We start from the raw sequence: 22,745 nt of genomic DNA on the forward strand, positions 1-22,745 counted from the left end.
TGGCTGAGCAAGGACCATCAGAGCTTGGGAGCCACAGCTCCCAGTATGTGACAGAGAGTTCTCATGGGTCTGAGGCGCCCTGCAGGCTCTAGTTGGGGCTTAGCTCCTGGCTCAGCACCTGGGAGCCTTCAAGTCCTGGGGCAGTCCATGTAGTGGGGCTTTCCAGAGCTGCAGACCATGGAAGCCCTGGGGTCTCCAGCCCCAGGGCAGTCCATATGGTGAGGCTGCTTGGAAGCTTGTGCTCCCTAGCTGCCTGCTAGTTGAGCTGGCAGGAAACCGTGTCAGAACCCTGCCAATGGTTTGTCAGAATTTCATCAAAACCAGTACGTTTCCATAAACCATTTGTTTTGTTGAATAATTCCCAATGAGTTGTAGTAACGGGATTAGCTAGTAGGATTTGAAGCAAGGAGGCAGTGCCCTCCTCCACTCTCAGTAAGCCTTAGAACTATCATTCATTTATGATCAACTTGGGACCTGTCTTTTGGTCTGCTGCTTAAGTTGGATCTCCCAGTCAACAGTGGACTTTGCTGACAAAATACCACTGGTTTTGGAGCCTGCTTAGAATGTTTTGTACATCTTGAACTGAGCTAATCGGAGCTAATTATTGCCAGGGTATGGATGGGGCAGTGGATATATAGTTTTATATCCTAACTCACAAATGGAAATAAATTTAGTAGGCTTAGTCTGGGTATGTGCAGGATATTTAAACACTGCAGAGTGGCGCTGAACTTAGGGTAAATGCTTTAACAAAGCTTTGTGAGAATGCTCTTTGCACTATATTGGCTCTTTTGATTCTTTCATGATGAAGAACTAATTCCCTCCATTAAATGCAATGTTTGTAGCACTTATCACTGTTCAGTGTGTGCTTTCATTTTTCATTCATGTAGCACACGAGACACAGACTACAATGATAATCACCTTGGAAGTTATCTGCAAGTTACTTGTGTTTTAAAAAAATAAGAAAATGATCAGTAATTTAGAAATTCTAAATGCTTAATTGGTTTCCAGATTATTTGGAGCTGTGTGGAGAAATGTCAATGTGGGAGACATTGAGAATTGTTGGTTCATGTGTTTTAACCCATCTAATGTCCAATCCTAGAGTTATTTCATTAAATGTAGTGTGAGTTCCATGGCTGTAAGACTGATTAGCATACTAAAAGTCATTGACAGTCAGTCACTCACTCCAATTAAAAAAAAAAGCTGGAATGTTAACCATAGCAGTAATTAAAGAACCATTAATATAATGGCAATCACTGGACTAGTGGTTTTCACAAATGGGTTGGAAACCATTGATTCAGTGCTGAGTAGCACCATTTTAATGATAGGAAAACTATCATAGGGCTGAGTCCTAAAATCTGGCCTAGTTTAACATAATCTGTGATAGAGAAATTAACCAAACAAAATGATATTTAACATTTCTACAGGACTCACGAAACAGCCCTTCAATGTGAACTCCCCCTGCAGGTTCTGTGAAATAGTAATCACTGTCTCATCGCCTTGCTGACATCTTTAGTGGTGCATGTCTTTGAAGCAAACCAAGGAACATGCTCATTTAATCTAAATTAGCAACACAGGAAACACCAGTGTTTTTCAAGTGGGAAAGAAATTGGACTTGAAAACTTTTCAGGAAATCTTGCCCCAAAAACCAGAGCCAGGACAGCCAATGCTGTCACACCGACAGGTTCACCTCCCTTCCCCAGTGTTGCCAACTCTCATGATTTTATCATGAGTCTTGCAACATTTAGTATTTTTCCGTAAAGCCCCAACTCCTGGAGTCATGTTATTACATGATAATGATATGATAAGCTCATCTTTCATTTTTTTTAAATAGTAAATTTCTAACCCTTATGGTTGCAGAGAAAACCTTGGAAACATGAACCCTAAGAGCTCAAAACTGGAAGGCAAATAAAAAGAACTCACAATTTGTTATTTTAAAATCTCATGTGAGCCAGTCGTGACTTTTTTGGGTGTGGCTCATGAATTTTGAAAACTTGCCTCCCGACCACCACATCATTGCGGTTTCACCAATGCTTCTGTGATGTTTACTACTCATGCTCCAGTGCCACATGATGATGAATGTGAAAGTATGAACCACTCAATGCTGGCAGAGTTCTATGGTGATAACAATGTGAGCTCTCTTCTTCCTCCCCGGGAAATCCAGATGTTTCCACCTTTATCACAGCCCTGGCTCAGACTGAATGTGATTCCCCAGTTTTCCTGAGTAATAGGAAACCACCTTCTAGTATCCGATTCAACAAAACACCCCTATTCATCAAAGCACATATGTAATGGTTCATTGCTTTGCTGAATCTGGGCCTCTCTTGCCACTTGTCTTACCCATACTCCAGCTCCACGGAACTCAACATCTTGTTAGGGACCAGGATGTAGGTGGTGGTGTCTAGTGAGTGGAGCAGGCATCCAGGTCAGGGAACGGAATTGAGAATCAGCACCATAGTCAACTGCTCATTACCAGAGCCAGGAGATGAGCGAATACGAAGCTGAGGATCAGATCTGAGGTCAGATACCAAATGCTAGAGTCCAGAGTCAAGCCAGAGTTGGAGTCAGAAGTCAAAGCTGAGGGTCAGAGCCAGGATTAGTCACTGATGGTCAGAGGTGAGGTGTTAGTGTAGGAACCAGCAGAGGGGCAAGGAGCAGGCAGGAGCACAGTGGGAACTAGGGCCATAGACAGGGGTAAGTGAGGAGCCTGAAGCAGGAATCAGAAACATGGTTGGGTATAGCATGCCAGAAGCAGACACAAGCAGGATCCAGCACAGCAGCAGGGAATCACCTAATTGCTCAACTTCCTTTGCCACCTTCTGGCTTAAATAGCATGGCTGGACTAATCAGTGGAGCCCGGCGATCCTCCAATCAAGGGTCCCGTGGATGGCGCCTTGGCTGTGGCTGTAGTTCTGCTAGTCCTTCGCCAGCCAGATTTCAGCAGACATCAGATGGTGGCCAGGATGTGATAGGTGTATGGAAACTCACAGGCCTGGATTTGAGAGCCAGGATATCACACACCTTTTCCTTCCCTGAGCTTGCCATGTTATGGGAGTTTATAGCAGGAGGAGGGAGAAGGTCACACACTGAATCTTGGACCTTATCAACATGAGATAATTTGCCAGAGACCCAGCTTAGCTTGAACTGGCCCTGCAAGTAATTTGGAGTAACATAAATATAATCAAAATCTGAAACATAGTTGAGAATGCTTTCCTAATTCTGCCGCTGTCCATGAATATGAATGAAGAACAGTTTTTGGAAGGCAAGACAGAAAACGATTGTGTGTAGCTCAAAGCTCCTGAGGTACTTTTTCAATTACTATTGTTTGTTATGATTTATTAAGTGAGACAAAAGGATACATTTCTTATTAATTTATTCAATTTTAATTTTTCTCCTAGTCAATTATTCTATCTCAAAGTTCATAAATATGGCTTAACTTAACCCAGATCCTTGTTCTATAATACAATTGTGGCTAAGATGAAGAAAGCGCTCTTTCACCCCCAGAAATAATCAGTTACTTCTTGTTTTGTTTTATTAATCATTTACATTCAAGTTGATTCCATTTAGGATTGCTGTGCATAAAATACTAGATTTACTATTTATTTTCAATGGCTTTCAGCCAGGTTTTTCCTTAAATGGTTCTAGCTTGGTTAAAAACATGTTCACATTTAACATGTATCTGCTTGAGATAAATCTGGTTTGGTTTCTAAACAGAGAGATAAAACTCTGTTGTTTGGACATGAACTTTACTCTTGAAATATATATATTGTTTTATGGTAATACTTTTCTTGAGTCCACAGCTGCGTTAAATTCTTTTCTACTCAAATTGTATTAACTCTTAATGAGGCACTGAGATAGATTTAGGTTGAATTACATTAGGTTGTTTTCTTCAGTTTAATCACTAAAGGTGTTTTAAAAACAGTGGCTACATCCCGTAATGAACCTGGTCAATTTCACAGTCTGAAATAATGAGTGAGCGGCCAGATTCTGTTACAGTGGTGTAAATCTGGTGTGATCGTACTGAGGTCAACAATGTTATTCTGGATTTACGCTGCTGTGACAGAGGTCTGAATCTCTCCCTAAATAACTTCCTTCAGCAAATGTAAAATACAAGATAAGGTACAAAATCTCTTCCTGCAAATAAATTAATGTAAAATAACACATTAAGGGGACAGGTTGGTTTAAATGGGCTGATAGCTTTCACCTGTAAGGGACTCGTCTTTGGAGCAGGGGTCAGTGTAACAGCTCTAAATCTGGTGTTACTAGAGCTTTTATAAGGTTTATTCTTCTTTCTGATGTAAGGGGTATAAAATGTTACTTGTGTAAATCCTCTACACAGTGAGACTAGAACAGATCCTAATGTTGAAATGAGCACTTAGAGCAAAATCCAACTTCACTGGAGAGGAGTTTGAGGTGTATGTACAGAGCCTATTTTCAACCTAAATGTCTGTGTAACTCTTCATGCCAATATATGTGCACAGGCAGAGGAGAACTGACCTTGGGAAATAATAATAATAATGTATAATACACGGATGCTAGAATCTTTCTGTTCCTAAGGTATCAACAGTCAAACTTTTTGTTATTCCATTGATTTGATGCTGGTATTTATCTGGGGTCACATCAGTAGCATAACAAAGGTTTGTAGCAATCGCTTGAGCATATGTTTGGTGTAGCTAAGCTATTCATTTGCCTCCCTCCCACTCACAACAATGTAAAACCTCATGTCTCTTCAGAACCACCAAATGCCTGTACTGAGATTGTACTCCTCCTGTAAAGCAGATCATATGGTATTATTCATTTATTTATTATTTGTATTATGGTACAGCCTAGGAACTCGGATCAGGGCCCCATTGTGCTAGGCATTCTACAGACATTTAACAAACAAGACAGTCCTTGACCTAAAGAACTCTCACTCCACATGTCAGAAAGGACATAAAAGGTGGACAAAAGAGACAAACTGTGTGAGAGTGGGTTGGGAGGATAATGTAACAATAAAACAGGGTTTAGTGGAAAAAAGTCTGAGTTCATCTTTTGCCTAACCAGTGCCAGACGAGAATGAAGACTTCCAATTTGTTTATAATTTATTCTACAGGGAAACAAAAAACAATCGGTACTATTTTTCAGTCAGTAAAATTAAAGTCAAAACCATTTGGTTTGGTAGGACTTGTTTGTCATGGGAGGAAGTGTTATCTTAATGGTCCTAGTTCACAACTTGGAGCTGTAATCTAGCACAGAATGTCCTCTGGGGTCTTATTTTTATTAAACTATAGATCCCAGCCGTGGCTGCTGGGTTCTAGTCCCAGCTTTTCCACTAACATGCTTAGACCTTAACCAAATCATTTAACCTTTACATACTCAGTTCCTCTATCTGTGAAAATTGAGGTGATATATACTGTGCAATGGTACAGTGTGAGTATGTGTGTATTAAGGCTCAGGACTTTGGGTTGGGACACTTAGATTCTGTTCTGGCTCTTCCACAAAAAGACTGTGTAACATTGGACAAGTCAATTAACTTCTCTATTCCTCAGTGTACTCATCTGAATAATGGGTGTTATAATCCTTACCTATCTAATAGCTAACTTGTGATATTTAATTCATAAATGAGCTCCTTGGATGTCAGGTGTTATAGCATAATAGATGGAGATTAATAAAACTGATGTACAGAATTTTGTTAGCGTTAGAGCCAACATACCAAATTACTTAGACATTTGTTTTCCTTTGAAATGGGGCTAAGAGCAGTGAGAAGCTGACAGGAGTATGGGCCATAGAATTAAATAAAATGTGTATGTGTGTTTCACTGTAAGCTAATGTTTCGAAGCAAGACTGCTCTTTGTTTTTGGGGAGAGCAAGTACTAATAAAAATCAGTGTAAAACCTCAGTTTGGTTTTTAGCTGAAAGATTTGGGGAGCTTATCCATACACTACAAAGAAAGAAAAGAAAAAAAAAAAGAAAACCAAATCATTGTTGTGTAAAGATTAGTGGTCCATTCCTGGGTTCTGGTAACATTATGAACCATGAGCATCAGTCAATGGAATAACTTCTAATTTAGGCCCTGTCACTGTAGTCTTTCTACTTATGGAACTCCTAACAAAGTATAGGAAAGGACTATGGGATCAGCTTGCAGAGAAACAGGCTTACCAGGTGTGTTTCCTAACCTGTCATTCTGTTCATAGAGAAGGTGGTAATAACTTAAATTTTGTCCTTGTTTGAGTACACTAAATTCAGATAAGGGATGTTTTTTGTGGTGTTACTAAATCATTTTTTTTGTTATTAGCATAAATCTGTGTCAGAAATGTTCATATTTGTATTTTGCACTTGATCTTAGTCTTTTCTCCCCTGACTCTCTTTCTTTGTCCTGTGTGAACTTTCTATAGATGTTTGACTGGATCAGCCACAACAAAGAATTGTTCCTGCAGAGTCATACAGAGATTGGAGTGAGCTACCAACATGCCCTTGACTTGCAGACACAGCATAATCACTTTGCAATGAATTCCATGGTAAGTTCAGAGACGCACTGTAAATATGGATTCTGTGTGAGTGTGTGTGTGGGAGGGGAAGGGACAGGAGTGAACTTCCACTTAAAAGAGAACTGTAGACCCATGAGATGTGAAGAACTAAAGAAGGTCAGGCTGGGCGTGTGGCAGCAGCACTTTGTTCTGGGAAGTTACTTTGTCCACCCTGATGCTGATATATGATTATTTCTTTGATTTAAAACCAGGACAGTCCTGTGGAGCTGTTTACATTTTGGAAAACAAATACAGTATTTTTAAGGGTTTGGCGTTTTCTTGACATGCAATTAACGAGACTCAGTAGAACTCTAGCGTAGTGCTTTAATAATTTACATTTCTCTTCCCCCACATGGCTGCTCCTCAAAATTCCAAACAGGAGAATCTAATCAAACTGTCAGTTGTGTCCAGAATCAGATTTTGTGTTTTTCTTAGCTGATTGCAACTTTGGATGCAACTCATCATTACCTGAGGTGAAAAAAATTAATCATCATCCATTTGGAAGTGCCTTGCTTTCCTACTTGGTCTTCCCTGGTATACAGCATTTGTGTCTGCAAGCTGCAATGCTTTCAGTGCAGAAATTGGGGCAGAATGTATTGATATTTTGATCATTGTGCTCCTTTAGAACAATGAATGCACACACCCTATCGAAATGGCACAGGATAAGAATAGTCCTGTCCTCGCTCTCTGAATATTAACTGTCAGCTACAGAAAAAATGCCCTGAGTCAACCAACCACTTCATGCTGTGTTTCTGTTAGCTCTCTGTAAAGTGACGCAGGGTCAAGCGAGGTTGGCACTGGGATGAGAGACCTCCAAGCAATTTGTAGTTGTTTCAGCTTGTGGCATAAGTCACTAGTGAGCCATGGCCCTGCATGCTGCTAGAAGGCTCTGTGCTGCTGGAGCTGCTGCCTTTCTGATGAAATGTAAAACAGAGATCCTGACCACTTGTGGTCATTAAAGACCACATGGCACTTTTCATAAGATTAGGAATGAAACCCCGGTGTCCTGGTCAAATTCCAACTCAGGTAATTATATTCCATTGACCTAAATTCCCCCTGCCTTTTTCATGGGCTAGTTATTTTTTTCACTAAACCATCAAGCTGTGTGCTCATTAGAACATTGCAGTTCAGTGGTGGATAAGAGGTGCGATGTATGTTTATGTATTTATTGTGATTTTAATTCAAAAGTATGTCAAAACACAGGCTCTAGGAGTCCTGACTGTTGCTAAATTTACAATAACAAACTATCACCCAGCAGAATACTGCAGAAAAATTAACCTACCTTCCCTTTGCTGCATTGGGACCCTGCCCTCAAGAGGAGTTTCCACAGCATGGAAGGGTCTCTGATGAAAAATTAATACCGCTTCATGCATGATAATAACAACTCTCAAGTTACCCTCCCTTTACTGTAACAAAACTAAAACACAATTAAAGGGGGAAAATACTGTGTATAATACTCCAAAATCCTTTATATTATATTCTGCATATTCCTTCTCTAGCAGCCTCATCTGGGCTAAACAAACAGGATCCCAGCTGATGGAGGAGGATGTGTTTTAATTTGTGTGTGTGTGTGTGTGTGTGTGTGTGTACAATGTTTTCATTGTATACAGTAAATAACTATAAAGCACCCTAATTCATTTTGGGGGTTTTCTTTAATTCCCTTAGAAATGATTTCCCAGTTGCTTTTCTTTTTAATCTTGTTTTAAGTGCTCTAAGCATGTTGACATTCAAACAGATAAACTATGACAGTTGAAGATAGGTATAGGACAATCATCAAAGTATCAGGTGGTAATAAAAACATGATGGGAGAATAAACAGAGACTGTAACCAAATCAGAAAGAAACTGTAGAAGGATTCCAGGAGATGGCACATAACTCAGTGCTGCCAACTGAAGGCCTCATTGGCACTTGCCAGAAGCCTTGAAGCTTTACCCAATGGTTGAAACTCACCAGGGACAGATACCTCCTGCAAGACCCTCCTCACCAGTGGAGCCCTGCATTTTGAGTGCTTGGAGGTGGTTCAGAGCAGTGCAGCTGCATAGGTGATTTTGGTGATTCCTGAGCACTATGGAGAGGGTTTCTATACCATGTTGGAATAGCTGTACAAGGAGGGCAGCTTTATGGGCTTGCTGGAGAGTGGCCATGGGTTACACAATTACATTGGGCAGGTCTACACTAGAAGTGCTATATCAGCGCAGCTGCACCGATGCAGCTGCGTCCCTATAGAGCATCAGGTGAAGATGCTCTATGCCAACAAGAAAGCGCTCTCCTGTCAGCATAATTACTCCACTTCTGTGAGAGGCGGAAGCTATGTTGATGGGAGAATGTCTCCTGCCAACATAGCGCCGGTGTAAACAGTGCTTAGGTTGCTGTAACTTGTCTTTTTCACACCCCTGAGCGATGTAAGTTAGATCAACTTAAGTGATAGTGTAGACCTATAGTGTGAATAGCACTTCCACCCTGCAAAGGATCACAGAAGGGGCATAGTTGGGAGTGGTGGCCACGGGAAGGCTTCACTGCAGCCCTGTACCCTAGTGTCAAGTGGATTTGGAAATGAGTTGGAAATTTATCTTACCCAGTTTTGGTCAATTCATATTCATATTTGTGTTTAATATGGAAATGGAGTCAGAAGAGAATGAGCCCCAATTTGTGATGCTCCATCTTGATCTGAACAAACTTTCATTTGGAAGGCTATGAAGCATTACATGCTGGGATGTGTGCGTTCCAGGAGCTGCACTGCCATACTAAAGATGTGTATTCACTGGCATGCAGCATTGTAGGTTTCAGTGGTAACGCATGCAGGAAAAGCAGGAAGAAAAAGGATCAAAATAAAAATGACCCTTTTCTGTCCAAAGTCCTCGATACTTCAGCCTGATCTTGCTATAAGATGTGTGCAAACGCACTCCTGAGCCCACAGGGGTATGCCTGCATGCACTCAGTTGCAAAACTGTAATTTCTGTATCTACTTAAGGGGAAAGGAAAGGAATAGGTAATACATACATATGAATCCAAATAATGTTGGTAAATGTTTCAAACAATGATGGATCCAAAACGGATTCCTTTAATTGAACTTGCCAGAATTTAGGGAAATTAGGATCTGACTTTGTGGCAGAACATTATTCTACAATGGAACAGACAAAAATCCCAGATCCAGAAATGTAGGGTCCAGATCTGGATTTGGGTCAGATCTGTAACTGAACTTTGCAATATCAGCCCATCTCTAATTTTAAATCAAATTTACATCTTTACCAATTTTATTTTTTTAACGAAGAAAACATGAATAAGGATATTTTTGTCAGTGACCGGGACCTGGTAAAAAATTGTATATAGTAGAGATAATTAGCTTATTATGGCAAGACTTGTCTGCCTGTGTACATCTTTTCCTAAGGGGTCCCTGATTTAAAGCCTAATAAAATTCATTTTTTTTACCTGATTGTAGGCATCTTTTTAAGAAAAGTGTCAGGCAATGAAATTCACAAACACAGAGTTACACCAGAATGCTTTTGTAAAATGTATAGACTCATAGACTTTAAGGCCAGAAGCGACCATCATGATCATATAGTCTGACTTCCTGCACATTGCAGGCCACAGAACTTCACCCACCCACTCCTGTAAAAGAACCATAATCTCTGGTTGAGTTACTGAAGTTCTCAAATCATGTCTCCTTATTGTTTATCGTGATGTCTCACTTCAGTTGCAGGTGATACTATTTGATTTCTGGTGGAGACTGCCTGAAAATAACAGTTGAATTTATACATGGATTTTTGTACTTATGCATATTATCTAATATTTATATTGCATTAATGCCCAGAGGCTACAGTTAGGATCGGGGCCGTGTTGTAGTAAGTGCTGTGTAAACACACAGGAAGACATGGTCCCTGCCTTGTAGAGTTTACAATCTAAGCCTTGATCCTGAGAACACTTGTGTATGTGAATTACTTTTTACACATCAGTTGTCCCTCTGAGCTCGCATGCATAAAATTACTCGTGTGTGTACATGTTTGCAGGATAATACCTATGAAATGGAGATATCCTATCTCCTAGAGCTGGAAGGGACCTTGAAAGGTCATCGAGTCCAGCCCCCTGCCTTCACTAGCAGGACCAAGTACTGATTTTGCCCCAGATCCCTAAGTGGCCCCCTCAAGGATTGAACTCACAACCCTGGGTTTAGCAGGCTAATGCTCAAACCACTGAGCTATCCCTTCCCACCTGATGAATAGGGGAGAGGAAAGCAGTCACAATGGACACGTTTTATACACACATTCATTTGCTTTTTTGGTTTAACTCAGTGTTTCTCAGCCCTCTTCATACCATAACCCCATGTTGCAACAGGAAAAAGTTTCAGAAACCCACTCTCATCTATTTATCACAAAAGGGAGAGTGGTTGTGACCACCCCCCACCCCCAAACTTGTTTGCCATCCCCTAGATTGAGAACCCACTTCTTTTTTTTCTTTTCTTTTGATCTTTACAGACACAGGGAGCAATACAACATTGCCAGGCATTCCTGTCCATGACATCCATTAAGCCCAGCTTGGTTATGTCCCTGCATACGATGTCCGACCAGTCCATGGTCAGACTCTGTTGGACTGACCTTGGTTGTGTTTGCATTATTTTCTTTAGCATCCTATCATCTGTTTGCCATTTGCAGTGTTCCCACCGTTGTAAGCTTCAGAACCAACACTTTAACTTATATTTTAGAAATATAAACATAAATACCTGACTATCCCTCAACCTGCCTCCCAGTAATTACAGTACTTCCAGCCCCAATCATGAGTCAGTCCCCTCCCAAAATCCTGAGGTTGGCTTAAAAATCATGAAATAATAATAAAGTAATAATTAATAATAATATATGTGGGGTTGTTTTGCTTTACCTCCTAGTTTCTGAGCCTTTAGCATACACACGGGTCATGTTTTCAAGCTTTTCTCCACAATTATGAAGGCTAGAAATTTTATTATATTTTTAAATGACAGCTGAGATTTTCCTATAATCTGTTGACTCTTTGGCCCGAGAGCCACATCTGGGAATATAAATTGTATGGTGGGCCATGAATTGTATGGTGGGCTCACAAAATTGGGGTTGGGGTGAGGGCTCTGGTTGAGAGTGTGGGCTCTGGGTGGGGCCAGAAATGAGGAGTTCAGAGTGCAGGAGGGGGCTCCAGGCTGGGGAGTGGGGTGCGGGGTGGGGGTGTTGAAGGCTCTGACTGGGGGTGTGGGCTCTGCGGTGGGGCTGGGGAGTTAGGGGTGTAGGAGGGTGCTCTGGGCTGGGACCGAGGAGTTCGGAGGGCAGGAGGGGGATCAGGCTTGTGGCAGGGGGTTGGGGTGCAGGCTCTGGTTGGGGGTGCAGGCTCTGGGGTAGGGCTGGGGATGAGGACTTTGGAGTGCAGGAGGGTGTTCTGGGCTGTGATCGAGGGGTTTGGAGGGCGGAATGGGGATCAGGGCTGGGGCGGGGAGTTGGGGCATGGGGGGTGGCTCAGGGGTGCAGTCTCTGCATGGCGCTTAGCTCAAGTGGCTCCCGGTAGCTGTGGCCATGTCCACCCTCCGGCTCCTTTGCAGAGCCGTGGCCAGGTGGCTCTGTGCGCTGCCCCATCCGCAGGCGCCACCCCTGCAGCTCCCATTGGCTGCAGTTCCCGGCCAATGGGAGCTGTGAGTGCGGCGCTTAGGGCGAGGCAGCGTGCAGAGCGGAGCCCCCTGGCTGCCCCTGCACGTAGGAGCCAGAGTGGGGCCTTGCCACTGCTTCTGGGAGCCGTGTGGAGCCTGCTCCCCAGCTGGCGTTCCCCGGCTGGAGCTCGAGGGCCGGATTAAAACGGCTGGCGGGCCAGATCCAGATCCAGCCCGCGGGCCGTAGTTTGCTGACCCCAGTTCTACCAAGTGGGGCTTTAAGAAGAACACCCACTATTATGAGATTGGTGATAAAATCATGAGAATTGACAGCACTATAATTGGTGGAGTTCTTATAGACAACACACTACAATGGGCTTTGAGGAAGGTTGTGGAGGAGAGAATAGTCTGAGGGATGCTCTAAATTTTGCAGGAAGAATACAATTGATTTCAAGGGAAGTTGAATTGGGTCCTGCATCTTTAAGCACATATTTTTGTGAAGTTCCTAGCACACTTTAGGCCCAAGTTAATAATACACCACTGCCTCGATATAACGCTGTCCTCGGGAGCCAAAAAATCTTACTGCGTTATAAGTGAAACCGCGTTATATCGAACTTGGTTTGATCCGCCGGAGTGCGCAGCCCCGCCCCCCCGGAGCGCTGCTTTACTGCGTTATATCGGGTCGCGTTATATTGGGGTAGAGGTGTAGTTATACTAATCTTCTAAATTCAGCTGAAAAATATACTTGAAGGGTCTTTCTCAGGCCAAACCTTTTCACACACACTCTTCCCTATACATTCTTATATACTTGACATGGGCCGACTTCCTTTTATAGAAAAACTATTTGTAACACTGTTTATTCTTACTATGCTACTCCTTCCTCAGAAGAAGTATAGTGTGTGAGGGGGATTAGAGGGGAAGAGCCATAAATTTCAGGTACTAACCTGCAGTTCAGTATTTTTTCTTAAAAAAACACAACTGTAAATGTAGATTCCCCCCACCCCCCGTGAATCATGCCACATTTGTTTGTTTCTTCAGCTCTGAAATATGAATTATGTTAGTCTTTATTACAGTAGTACAATATTTATACCAATGTAATAACGTGGTTCACTAAAACAAAACATTGAGCTATGGTTTATATTTAGTAATCCCATTAACCTAGTTAATTTGCTAGCCTAAGCCACAACATCCTAGTTAAATGGGCACAAGTCTGATTGATTGTAGTTTTGCACTTGGATTACCTGATATGCATGCTGTTTATTCTGATTGAAGTTATTCATATCTACTCCACCAAGATTGTTTTATGCCTATATTCATTACCTCATGAAATGGTGAGTCATCAGTTTCTGATAAACACATGCTAACAGTGCTGTGTTCAGTGGTGGAATCGTCAGCCCTTCTGTTGCCAAGGAGTTAATTATCTGAAACTAAACTGAGATGCATGTTGTCCTTAGAGAGTCACAATACATTTGAAATGCATTACAATTATCTGGTAAAGGCTAATGTCATCTTTTGGAAATTCCTGCCATTTATCATTTACATGAACTATAGCCTTCTGTATTAGGCTGAGATAAAATGCCATCCAATATAATTCTGCACTGGCTTTGTTACAGAGGCTACAATGGGAATCAAGATATTAAAGGTGTCTTGTGAGAAACATTCTTCATTCACTCCATCTCCCTCACCCTCATTGCTCCCTCTCCACCACCCTCGCTCACACGCTCATTTTCACTGGGTTGAGGCAGGGCTCTGGCTGGAGGTGCAGGTTCTGGGGTGGGGCCAGAGATGAGGTTTGGAGTGCTGGAGGGGACGCCGGGCTGGGGGTTGGGGCTGAGGGGTTCGGAGTATGGTCACGGGCTCCAAACTGGGACAGTGGGTTGGAGTGTGGGAGGGAGTATGGGCTCTGGGATGGGGCTGCAAATGAGGATTTGGGGTGCAGGAAGGGGCTCCGGGCTGGGGCTGAAGGTTCAGAGTGCGGGAGGGGGCTCCAGCTGGGGGTGCAGGTTCTAGGGTGGGGCCATGGGTGAGGGGCTGGGGGTGCAGGGAGGGGGCTCCAGGCTGGGGCTGAGGAATCTGGAGTGTGGGAGGGGGCTCAGGGCTGGGGCAGGGGGTTGGGGTGCAGGCTCCAGGAGAGAATATGGATGTGGGAGGGGGTTCAGGGCTGAGGCAGGGGGTTGGGGTGTGGGAGGAGGTGTGAGGTGTGGGCTCCAGGCGGCACTTACCTCAGGCGGCTCCCGGAAACTTGTCCCTCTGGCTCCTAGGCGGAGGTGTGGCCAGGCAGCTTTGCGGGCTGCCCCTGCCTGCAGGTGTTGTCTCCGCAGCTCCCATTGGACGTGGTTCCCAGCCAATAGGAGCTACAGAGCCGGAGTTCGGGGCAGGGGCAGCGTGCAGAGCCCGTGGCCACCCCTATACTTAGGAGCTTGAGGGACATGCCGGCAGCTTCCCGGGGGCTGTGTGGAGTCGGGCCGGGAGCCTGCCGAGCTGAGCCTTTAACGGCCCGGTCAGCAGTGCTGACCAGAACTGCCAGGGTCCCTTGTTGACTGGGCATTCTGGTTGAAAACCGGATGCCTGGCAACCATACAATCTCCTCAAGTGAGAATACTTTATTGCAGGCTCATCTTAGTTTGTATTTGGGGTCACAGATATGATCATTTATGTAGATAGGACACGATCTATTGCTGGCATTGAAGATCAGGGCCAAAGCCTTCTAAAGATAACAGAAACAGAAGTAGCAGAAACTGGGAGCCAGGGATATGCTCACAGTGGTCTTTGGCATTGAGGAGATGGGTGGTAGTATTCTGTGCCTGAGGTTGCACATTTCTGGCTGCTGGCAAAATATGACCCTAAGTTCTCAAGGAGAACTTTTGCATGTCATTCTGCAGATGATGACCTCATCGGGTCAGTTCCTCCACAACTATGGAGAACTTTTTGCCACCGGAGTGAGCTGTTAAAAGAAAAGAAATGCCCTGATTTGCTGGAAGTTTCCAAAGTTTAGAGAAAAATCTATAGAGAATTAACTTCTGTTAATTCTTGTGATTGCTTCTGGAAAGTCTGCAACTATACATAAAATGTAAGGTTTCTAGTAATGCAGGAAATAATTTAAGCAAAGCTTGGTTATAGCCTAGGGTCTCTACAAGAGAATATCAACTGTAGCATTTTTGCCCTCACTTCTAGACAATAATATATTGTTTTCACACTGTTTGACCTATTGTATTACCATATAGCCATAAATCAAGGGCCTTCTGCAATTCCATATGAGGAGACCTCTGCTGGCTGAGAGGAATGGGGGCCTGAAGTATTTTTTTTTAAATGAGTGTCTCCATGAGCCTGTTCATGGCAGTGAATTTGTGTAGGGAAAGCCCCTTGCGGGCCGGGCCGGTTTGTTTATCTGCCCCAGCCGCAGGTCCGGCCGATCGCAGCTCCCACTGGCCATGATTCGCTGCTCCAGGCCAATGGGAGCTGCTGGAAGCGGCGCGGGCAGAATGACAGGGGAACCTGCTGAGACCCATTGGCAGCTCTCAAAGTCCATTGCGGAGTAAAGGTATAGACTGATGAGTCCAAAACTCAATTGCTGCTCCCTGCTGGAGTGGGGAGAGCTGTGGAAGATATCTAGTTAGCTGTAGAACATATTGGTACTCTTCCAGTTTTGTTAATGAAAATCCTCATTTAAATAGATAGATATAAAAATATATAAATCTCCCCTAACTGGAAAATCAGATATTAGGAACATCTGCTCTGTCTCAATCAAATCTAACCTTTTCTCCCTCTGCTATTTAATATATTTATATACTGTAGTTACTGGGAACCAAAGAATTCACAGTTGTTTTCCTTCCATTCAGTCATGCTCATTACATTACAAGTACTGATATAATTCTACAGGGAAATAAAACCAAGTGCGGTAGGAAAGGCTCGTTCTTTACATGAAATCCAAACTGCTGCACTGACTTTCTAGTCTTTAAAAAAAAAAAAAAAAAAGCAACATTCCAGGTCTTCAGCCAATGCAAATGGCATAGCTCTATTAATTACAATCACCCTATGCTGATTTAGATCAGCTGAAGGTCTGGCCTAAAAAGTCTGAAAGTCTTGACTGGAACACAGCCGTGAGGATTTTCAGGAAGAAAGCCTTGCTTATTTAGAAGTCTTTTTGCTGCAAGCCTCACTGCTCAGGTTAATTACTGCTTTTGAGCTAGACTGGGACCCAAAGACACATTCCACAGTGGACAATAGTCAAAATCCAAATCATGGCAATTTTAAAATTGTTATTCTAACTCCAAACCAGTTTTACCAATTTTCTTCTAACTGCACCAATAAATGAATACATCTCCTTTGCCTTTAGAATTACTCTGATATTTTCAAGCCGAGCAAAATTTACAATCCAAGGCCATAGGAGCAGCAAAGAGAGGGGCCAAAAATAAGGCTTATAATGGAAGCTGGTGCCATCATGGCTCCATATTACTATATGCCGCACTGCTATATGTAACTGGGCACAAATGATATTAATAGCTGATTTGCATTTGAATTGTCTAATACCTATGCATGCTGTATATTCATACTGAAGTTATGCATCTCTATCACACTGAGGTCCTGATCCTGCAAACACTTAAATGTGTGCTTAATTTCAGGCATGTGAATAGTCCCATTGAAATCACCGGGGGCTACTCACATACATAGAGTCATGCATGACCTCAAGTGTTTGCAGGATCAGGACCTAAGACTATTTTATGTACATGTTAAGCCCTTGAATCAGTCAGTCATGATTTTGTGACCAAGAAATTCAAATTGCATTCTTCCCAGTTGTGGAATTGTTAGACCAGTGATGCTCATCCTCTGGCTCTCATAGATTCTTCAGGTCTGATTGGAGTTTCCAATGCGCTTCCAGATCTCAGGCTACATTTGTCACAGGAGCCCACCTCTCCTTTGTTAAGAAAGCTGAATAATACAGAGTACTGGTAGAGTCCTAAGTTGCTGGGCCTTTCCCAGCCGTCAGTGAGGAATAGAAGGAGACAGAGGTGATTGCATCAAAGAAGTTCCAGAAAGCAATAAGGCTGTTGCTATCCAGTGTCCTGACACTGGCATTTTGATGGTGCATCAATATATTGTTGTGATGATTCTCTGTTATGAGGCTTATGTTGTAATGAAACATTGGGGTATCATGCTGCAGTGTAATGGCTTCGTGAAATTCCATTTGATAACCAAGTGGCTCTTCAGAGCGTCCAAGCTGAGTACAACCCCTGATGGAAAATTCCCATCAAACAAACAGAAAATGATAAGCTTTCAATAAATCTTTTGAACTCTTCTAAATTTAGAATGTAATATAAAATGTTATCCCTGCTATGGGATGGGTTAAAAAAACTATAGAAAAGATCGTTTTCATTTAACTATATAACTTTTATAGGAATTTCCATATAGCTTCTTAAATTTCTATACAATATTGGTATAATCCCTATAAAATTCTATAGGACTTCTCCATAAGGAACTGTATTAGCCCATCTCTTGACAATGCACCCCTCTTTTAAGGGATTTCATTGATCTCTTGAAATGTAGAATGTAAACATTTCTGCAATTATAATTTACACCGAGAATTGTGAATGAATGTACCTGAAATACCTAGAATAAGATAAAGAGAGAGGGAAATGATAAGAAGCTCATTGCGTACCAGACATCTCAGGTATGGCAGATGATTTTCCCTAAATAAATAAAATGTGTGTGTGAGGGGGAAATAGATGATGGAGTAGATGTGCTAAAATATTCCTGTGGGATTTATTTTTAGAATGAAAGGTAGTATGTCTACAAACTACAACTCATGCATATTTAAAAGGCTGCTTGATTGTTCTCACCTCAACTTCTCTGCATCCTTCCAGCTGATGGTGTTTTGAATTTGTAATGAAGATGCAGAATGGCCATGTTTCTCCCTTCTGTTTATTAATTTTTTTTTCTAATTTTCAGAATGCCTACGTCAACATCAATCGGATCATGTCGGTTGCATCCAGGCTTTCAGAGGCAGGCCATTATGCTTCCCAGCAAATTAAACAAATCTCTACCCAGCTGGATCAAGAATGGAAGAGCTTTGCTGCAGCTCTGGATGAGCGCAGTACCATCCTAGCCATGTCTGCTGTATTTCACCAGAAGGCTGAGCAGGTGAGTTACAGTGAGTTGGAAAATTGTCTACAACCATGTTGGTAACCACTAAAACAAACTGTTATCTGATGGCTGCTTTGTCTATATGCAGTGAATTTGGGAGTCTCAATCTGGTTCCTAGTGGACAAGCGTCTAAATCACCAATACCACCACTACTACTGTAGTTGACAAAAATCGGTTTCCTTATTGGTAATCTCAGAAGAAAGGCTTAGGACTTAATGAACACTCCTTTTCCCCTACAGGGGATCCTCCCCAGTCCCAGGTGAGGTTCATTGGTACAGCAATGCACTGCCTTGCTCTCTGCATTGCAGTGCAGGTGCCAGGACTATCTCTATTCTATGGATAAATTCAGGATTATTGTGGGTAGGAGAGTCGTGATGATAATGCAATATGTATGTATATGTCTGCGTGCCTATACATAATACAGGTCTATACCAGACTATATTTTGTAAGAACAAAGGGCTGTAGGCCAAATTAATATTAATCAAACTCAATAAATTCCTTACTATTATTTTAATATTGTAGTAGCCCCCATAATTTTTAATTTCATTTAGTCTCACCATCAGAAGTCCATAAAGGTAGTTGGGGCATCTCCAAAAGTTTTCTTCTTTCCTTTGAGATCAAGTTCTAGAGTATATCTTCTAGGAAATAACATAGTTTAATAATTTCTTAACTAGGAAAGACTTGAAGTCTGCCTGTGGATGATACCTTTGCTTTTTAAGCCCAAATCCACTCTGCTTGCAAGTGATGGCCTGCCTTTGATTGCTGGTTGTAAGTGGCATTCTTCCTTCAGCTGACAAATATTGCTTTGAGGCTGTTTCCTCAGTCTTTTTATGCACTTTCCTTTCACTCAGTAGTTAATGTCAAGCCCAATGAGTGGATGTGTTTGATCCTTACATAATAACCCATGCTTTGAATGGCTGGAGATTTTCTCCTGAGGTTTCATATGCAAACCTGGAGCATGACCAGCTATGTTATATGACTTTTTATTATCCTCTAGGCTGTGGGATTCATTTACACAGTAGAATATGTAGTTTTTAGACTGAAGTTTCTTCAGATGCATTTAACAGTCTGTCATTTTCAGATGTCCATTTTTATCTGAATGTGCCAAGAATCCTCTTTCTGCAGAATGTAATGTGTATTAGCTGTTTTTGCTAGTCTTTTGGGGTTCTCGCAGTCTTTTGCTGTGAAAGTCCTCATAATGTTTGCAGCTAGTCTGGGTTTTGTTTTGTTTTTTTTGCCTCTTGGAAGGCCTTCCTCAACTAGGATTCAGTTGTGGGGTTAGCTTAGACATGGTAATCATTGTTGGTACAATACCCTATAACCTCCTCAGGAATTGAAGATGGAATCTCAATTGAAGTTTTTCCTAATAGAAACTCCTTCATAGATTAATACATTCCAAATAAACATTAGATTATAATGTTACATTTTCTAACTTTCAGAAATTAACAAAATAAAGGAAGAGGTATGCAGAACCCAGAAAGAGGTATAAAATGTGTGTTACACATTATGACAAAGAGGTTGCTGGTTCCAACCCACTCCTAAGATATTTCTGCCTTTGAGGCAGTGAGGCGAGGCAGGGTAGGGGATGGGGAGCGGGGGGACTTTTTTGGTTTATAGGCATCTTGCTTTTCATTAATCATTGCACTAGATTCTGCAATGAGCTAACAGACTTCTGTTGGTGATCTTTGACTTCCTGCTGGGAAAAGGATACAACTGAATCCTGTTTTCGTTAGGCACTCCTGTTTTAGCCTGGAAGGGGGACACAGCCAGCAGATGGATGTATGCCAATGTGCCCTTGTGCACATACACAGCCCCAAATCGATGGGATCTGCATGGATCCATCCATACAGATCCATTTGCAGGATCGGGCCCATGGTTTGGTCTTTTGAGATAAGTGAAATTGGTTTTGTTTTCAAATAAGTTGGTGAGTATCTTAAAATTACAGGTGTTCATGCAGATAATGATGCTTACTTCAGATTTTATTTGCTAATAATGTTGGTCTCAGAGAAGAAAATAACGTTTGCTTCAGAAGGCAGCTAGAGGTGTCAAGGGAAAGTCCAGCACAAACAGGATATTTACTACTTCTGCCATAGAATTATGGCAGATTTCTCTTGATTTTGTATTTTCTACTTACACTGGGCCAGAATGTAGAGCCATTACTCATCCTACCAGGCACTTACTCATGTGAAAATACACCCTTGGCTCCAATGGGCCTATCGTTCTGCGGAAGTGCTCATCCATGTGCGTAAGGGTTGCACACACTAACCCTCTTTCATCAGGCTGTCATATTTCAGATACATCAAGCGCCATAGTGTTTAGACACCAGTCTCTCTCTGCAGGGCAGTTAATCTTCTACCAGGAATACATTCACATGGGAAAAGAGAAGTATTTACAATCCAAAATAAAATGAGAATTATTTAAAGATATCGTTAAAAATAATACTATGTATTTTTTATGAGTGATCTCCTATTTTTCTGAACTTTTAGGCTTGTTTGCAATTTATGAAGTGTTGCTAAGAAATAGAAAGCTGGATTGAACTGCCAGTTAGTTGGGGTGAATTTGTTGTCTTCTTGCCCTCTCAACATCATCAGAATAGATACTTTGCCCAGTCATAGCTTAAAAACAGCTGCATAATAACATCGCTTTCAACAACTCTTCTTTTTTCTTTACAATTTAAAGAAAGGGTCTAAAAATGCAGTCTTCTCTTGGCAGCTCTTTAAAGGAACAAAAGTTTGTGCTGCCTGACAGTGACCGGAGTCTCTCAGCCTTGAGAAAACAAGAGATTTTGTTAACACTGAGCGGCAGTTGCTCCTCAGTTGGAATAAGAGACAGTTCAGTCGGAGGGGAGCATTGATGTGAAGCCAATAAACTCAGAATGCTGGAAAAATATGATGTGGGAGTCAGCATGTCCTACTCACAGCTCCATCAGCTGGAACTGAAATATTTGGCTTGCTTCAGTAGCTGTAATAGGATAAACGATGACTTATACACTGAGGATTTAGTAATTCGACCTCTCTGGTACCCTACAAAATGTTGGGTATCAGGAATTTTGTATGAGACTGAGCTTAATGCCCATCTGACATACCTATTGAAATGGATTATTTTTAACAACCTGTATACAATAAAGAAGATTTAGATTTCTGATCCACATCAGCTTGGACCTAAATAAGTCTGCCCTGGCTTGCTGCTCAGATCATGTTTCTTATTGCACCCTTCTCTGTTCAAATGGTGCCACCCTTGATGTCATGTCCACCCATTTTACCTACGGTGTTACTCTGTCTTCTCCATGCCAACCCGATGCACGGATTGCCTATCAGTAATGGGGAATACAAACCTTTCACTGGCCAAGAAAAGGCTACTGAGCTGCTATGGGCTCAATCAGCCTCGCCCACTATACCTGCATTTGAAAGGAAGTATTAGACGGGGAAAGCACCGCTCAGCTGGAGAGAACAGGAAGGAGAACAGACATCCAGCTCTCTCTGTGAGAGAGGCCTGCCTGGGGCCAGGAACTGCTTGAGAGCGTTCTACCTGTTAACACCTCCTTGAAGGAAGGTAGGATGATGCAGGACACAAGTTGATGCCCCACCTGCAATGTTTTTGAGAGACTGCTGCCTGTCAGCACCTCCTTGAGAGAAGGCAGAAGTGAGACTTGCTATCAGTGACTTGCATGAGAGTCTGCCGCCTGCCAGAGCCACCCTGAGGGAAGGGAGGCCTGACACGAGATTGTTTGCTATCGGAGCCTTACTTGTTGTTGCAGCCTAAGTCTGTGGTGCCCTGCCTGAAGAGCGTGACAGCCAAATAAACCCCTATTATTTTGTTACACCTGACCTAGGTCTCCATAGTGGTTTGCCCCAAGTGCTAGAGTGACCCTGGTCAAACCTTCCTAATCCAGTCTGACCAGGGCTGGCTCCAGCGTTTTTCTGCCCCAAGTGGAAAAAAAAAAAAAAAGCCGCGATCATTCTTCAGCGGCAATTCGGCGGCAAGTCCTTCCCTCCGAGAGGGACTGGGGGACCCGCCACCAAAGAGCTGGACGTGCCGCCCCTCTCCGTTGGCCACCCCAAGCACCTGCTTGCTGCGCTGGTGCCTGGAGCCGGCCCTGAGTCTGACAGACCATTACCTTCCTTTTGTTCCGTCCCTCCTAAACTCACTTCTTCTGTGATGCCAGTCAGAAGGGAGTCGAATAGAATCTTAGCAATCAAACTTCTGGCACGCAGTCCACTGCACCACAGTCCTGGCAAACACAGAGGCCAACACTTTTTTATGAAAAGAACCAGGGTATCTGTAACATCTAAGCAGAGCAGGCAGGACCTTTGTTTTTCAAGGTTTCATCTTAAAGACTCCAGTACACCAAACTATATGGAACTCCATTTGTCTAGCTTGAGAGGATGAAAGGCTGAGTCAACCATGCTGGGAGCTGAACTTCACCTCCGTCTTCGCATGCCTCACAGTCACATTTGCTTTCCTGGATCTTGTACTGTACATCTGTCAAGTGTATACAGGTCA

General features: G+C 42.6%; 1 protein-coding gene across 1 annotated transcript in view; it reads left to right on the forward strand.

Moving 5' to 3' along the window:
• Positions 1-22,745, forward strand: part of KALRN (kalirin RhoGEF kinase) — a 716,112-nt gene that overhangs the window by 323,353 nt on the left and 370,014 nt on the right. The window contains exons 6-7 of the mRNA XM_026647403.1: positions 6,372-6,494; positions 18,048-18,239. Of these exons, the coding sequence (XP_026503188.1) occupies positions 6,372-6,494; positions 18,048-18,239 (315 nt within the window). The remainder of the gene's footprint in view (positions 1-6,371; positions 6,495-18,047; positions 18,240-22,745) is intronic.

The sequence above is a fragment of the Terrapene carolina genome, unplaced genomic scaffold (assembly GCF_002925995.2).
Source record: "Terrapene carolina triunguis isolate 2854851 unplaced genomic scaffold, T_m_triunguis-2.0 Scaffold62, whole genome shotgun sequence".
Taxonomy (NCBI): Eukaryota; Metazoa; Chordata; order Testudines; family Emydidae; genus Terrapene; species Terrapene triunguis.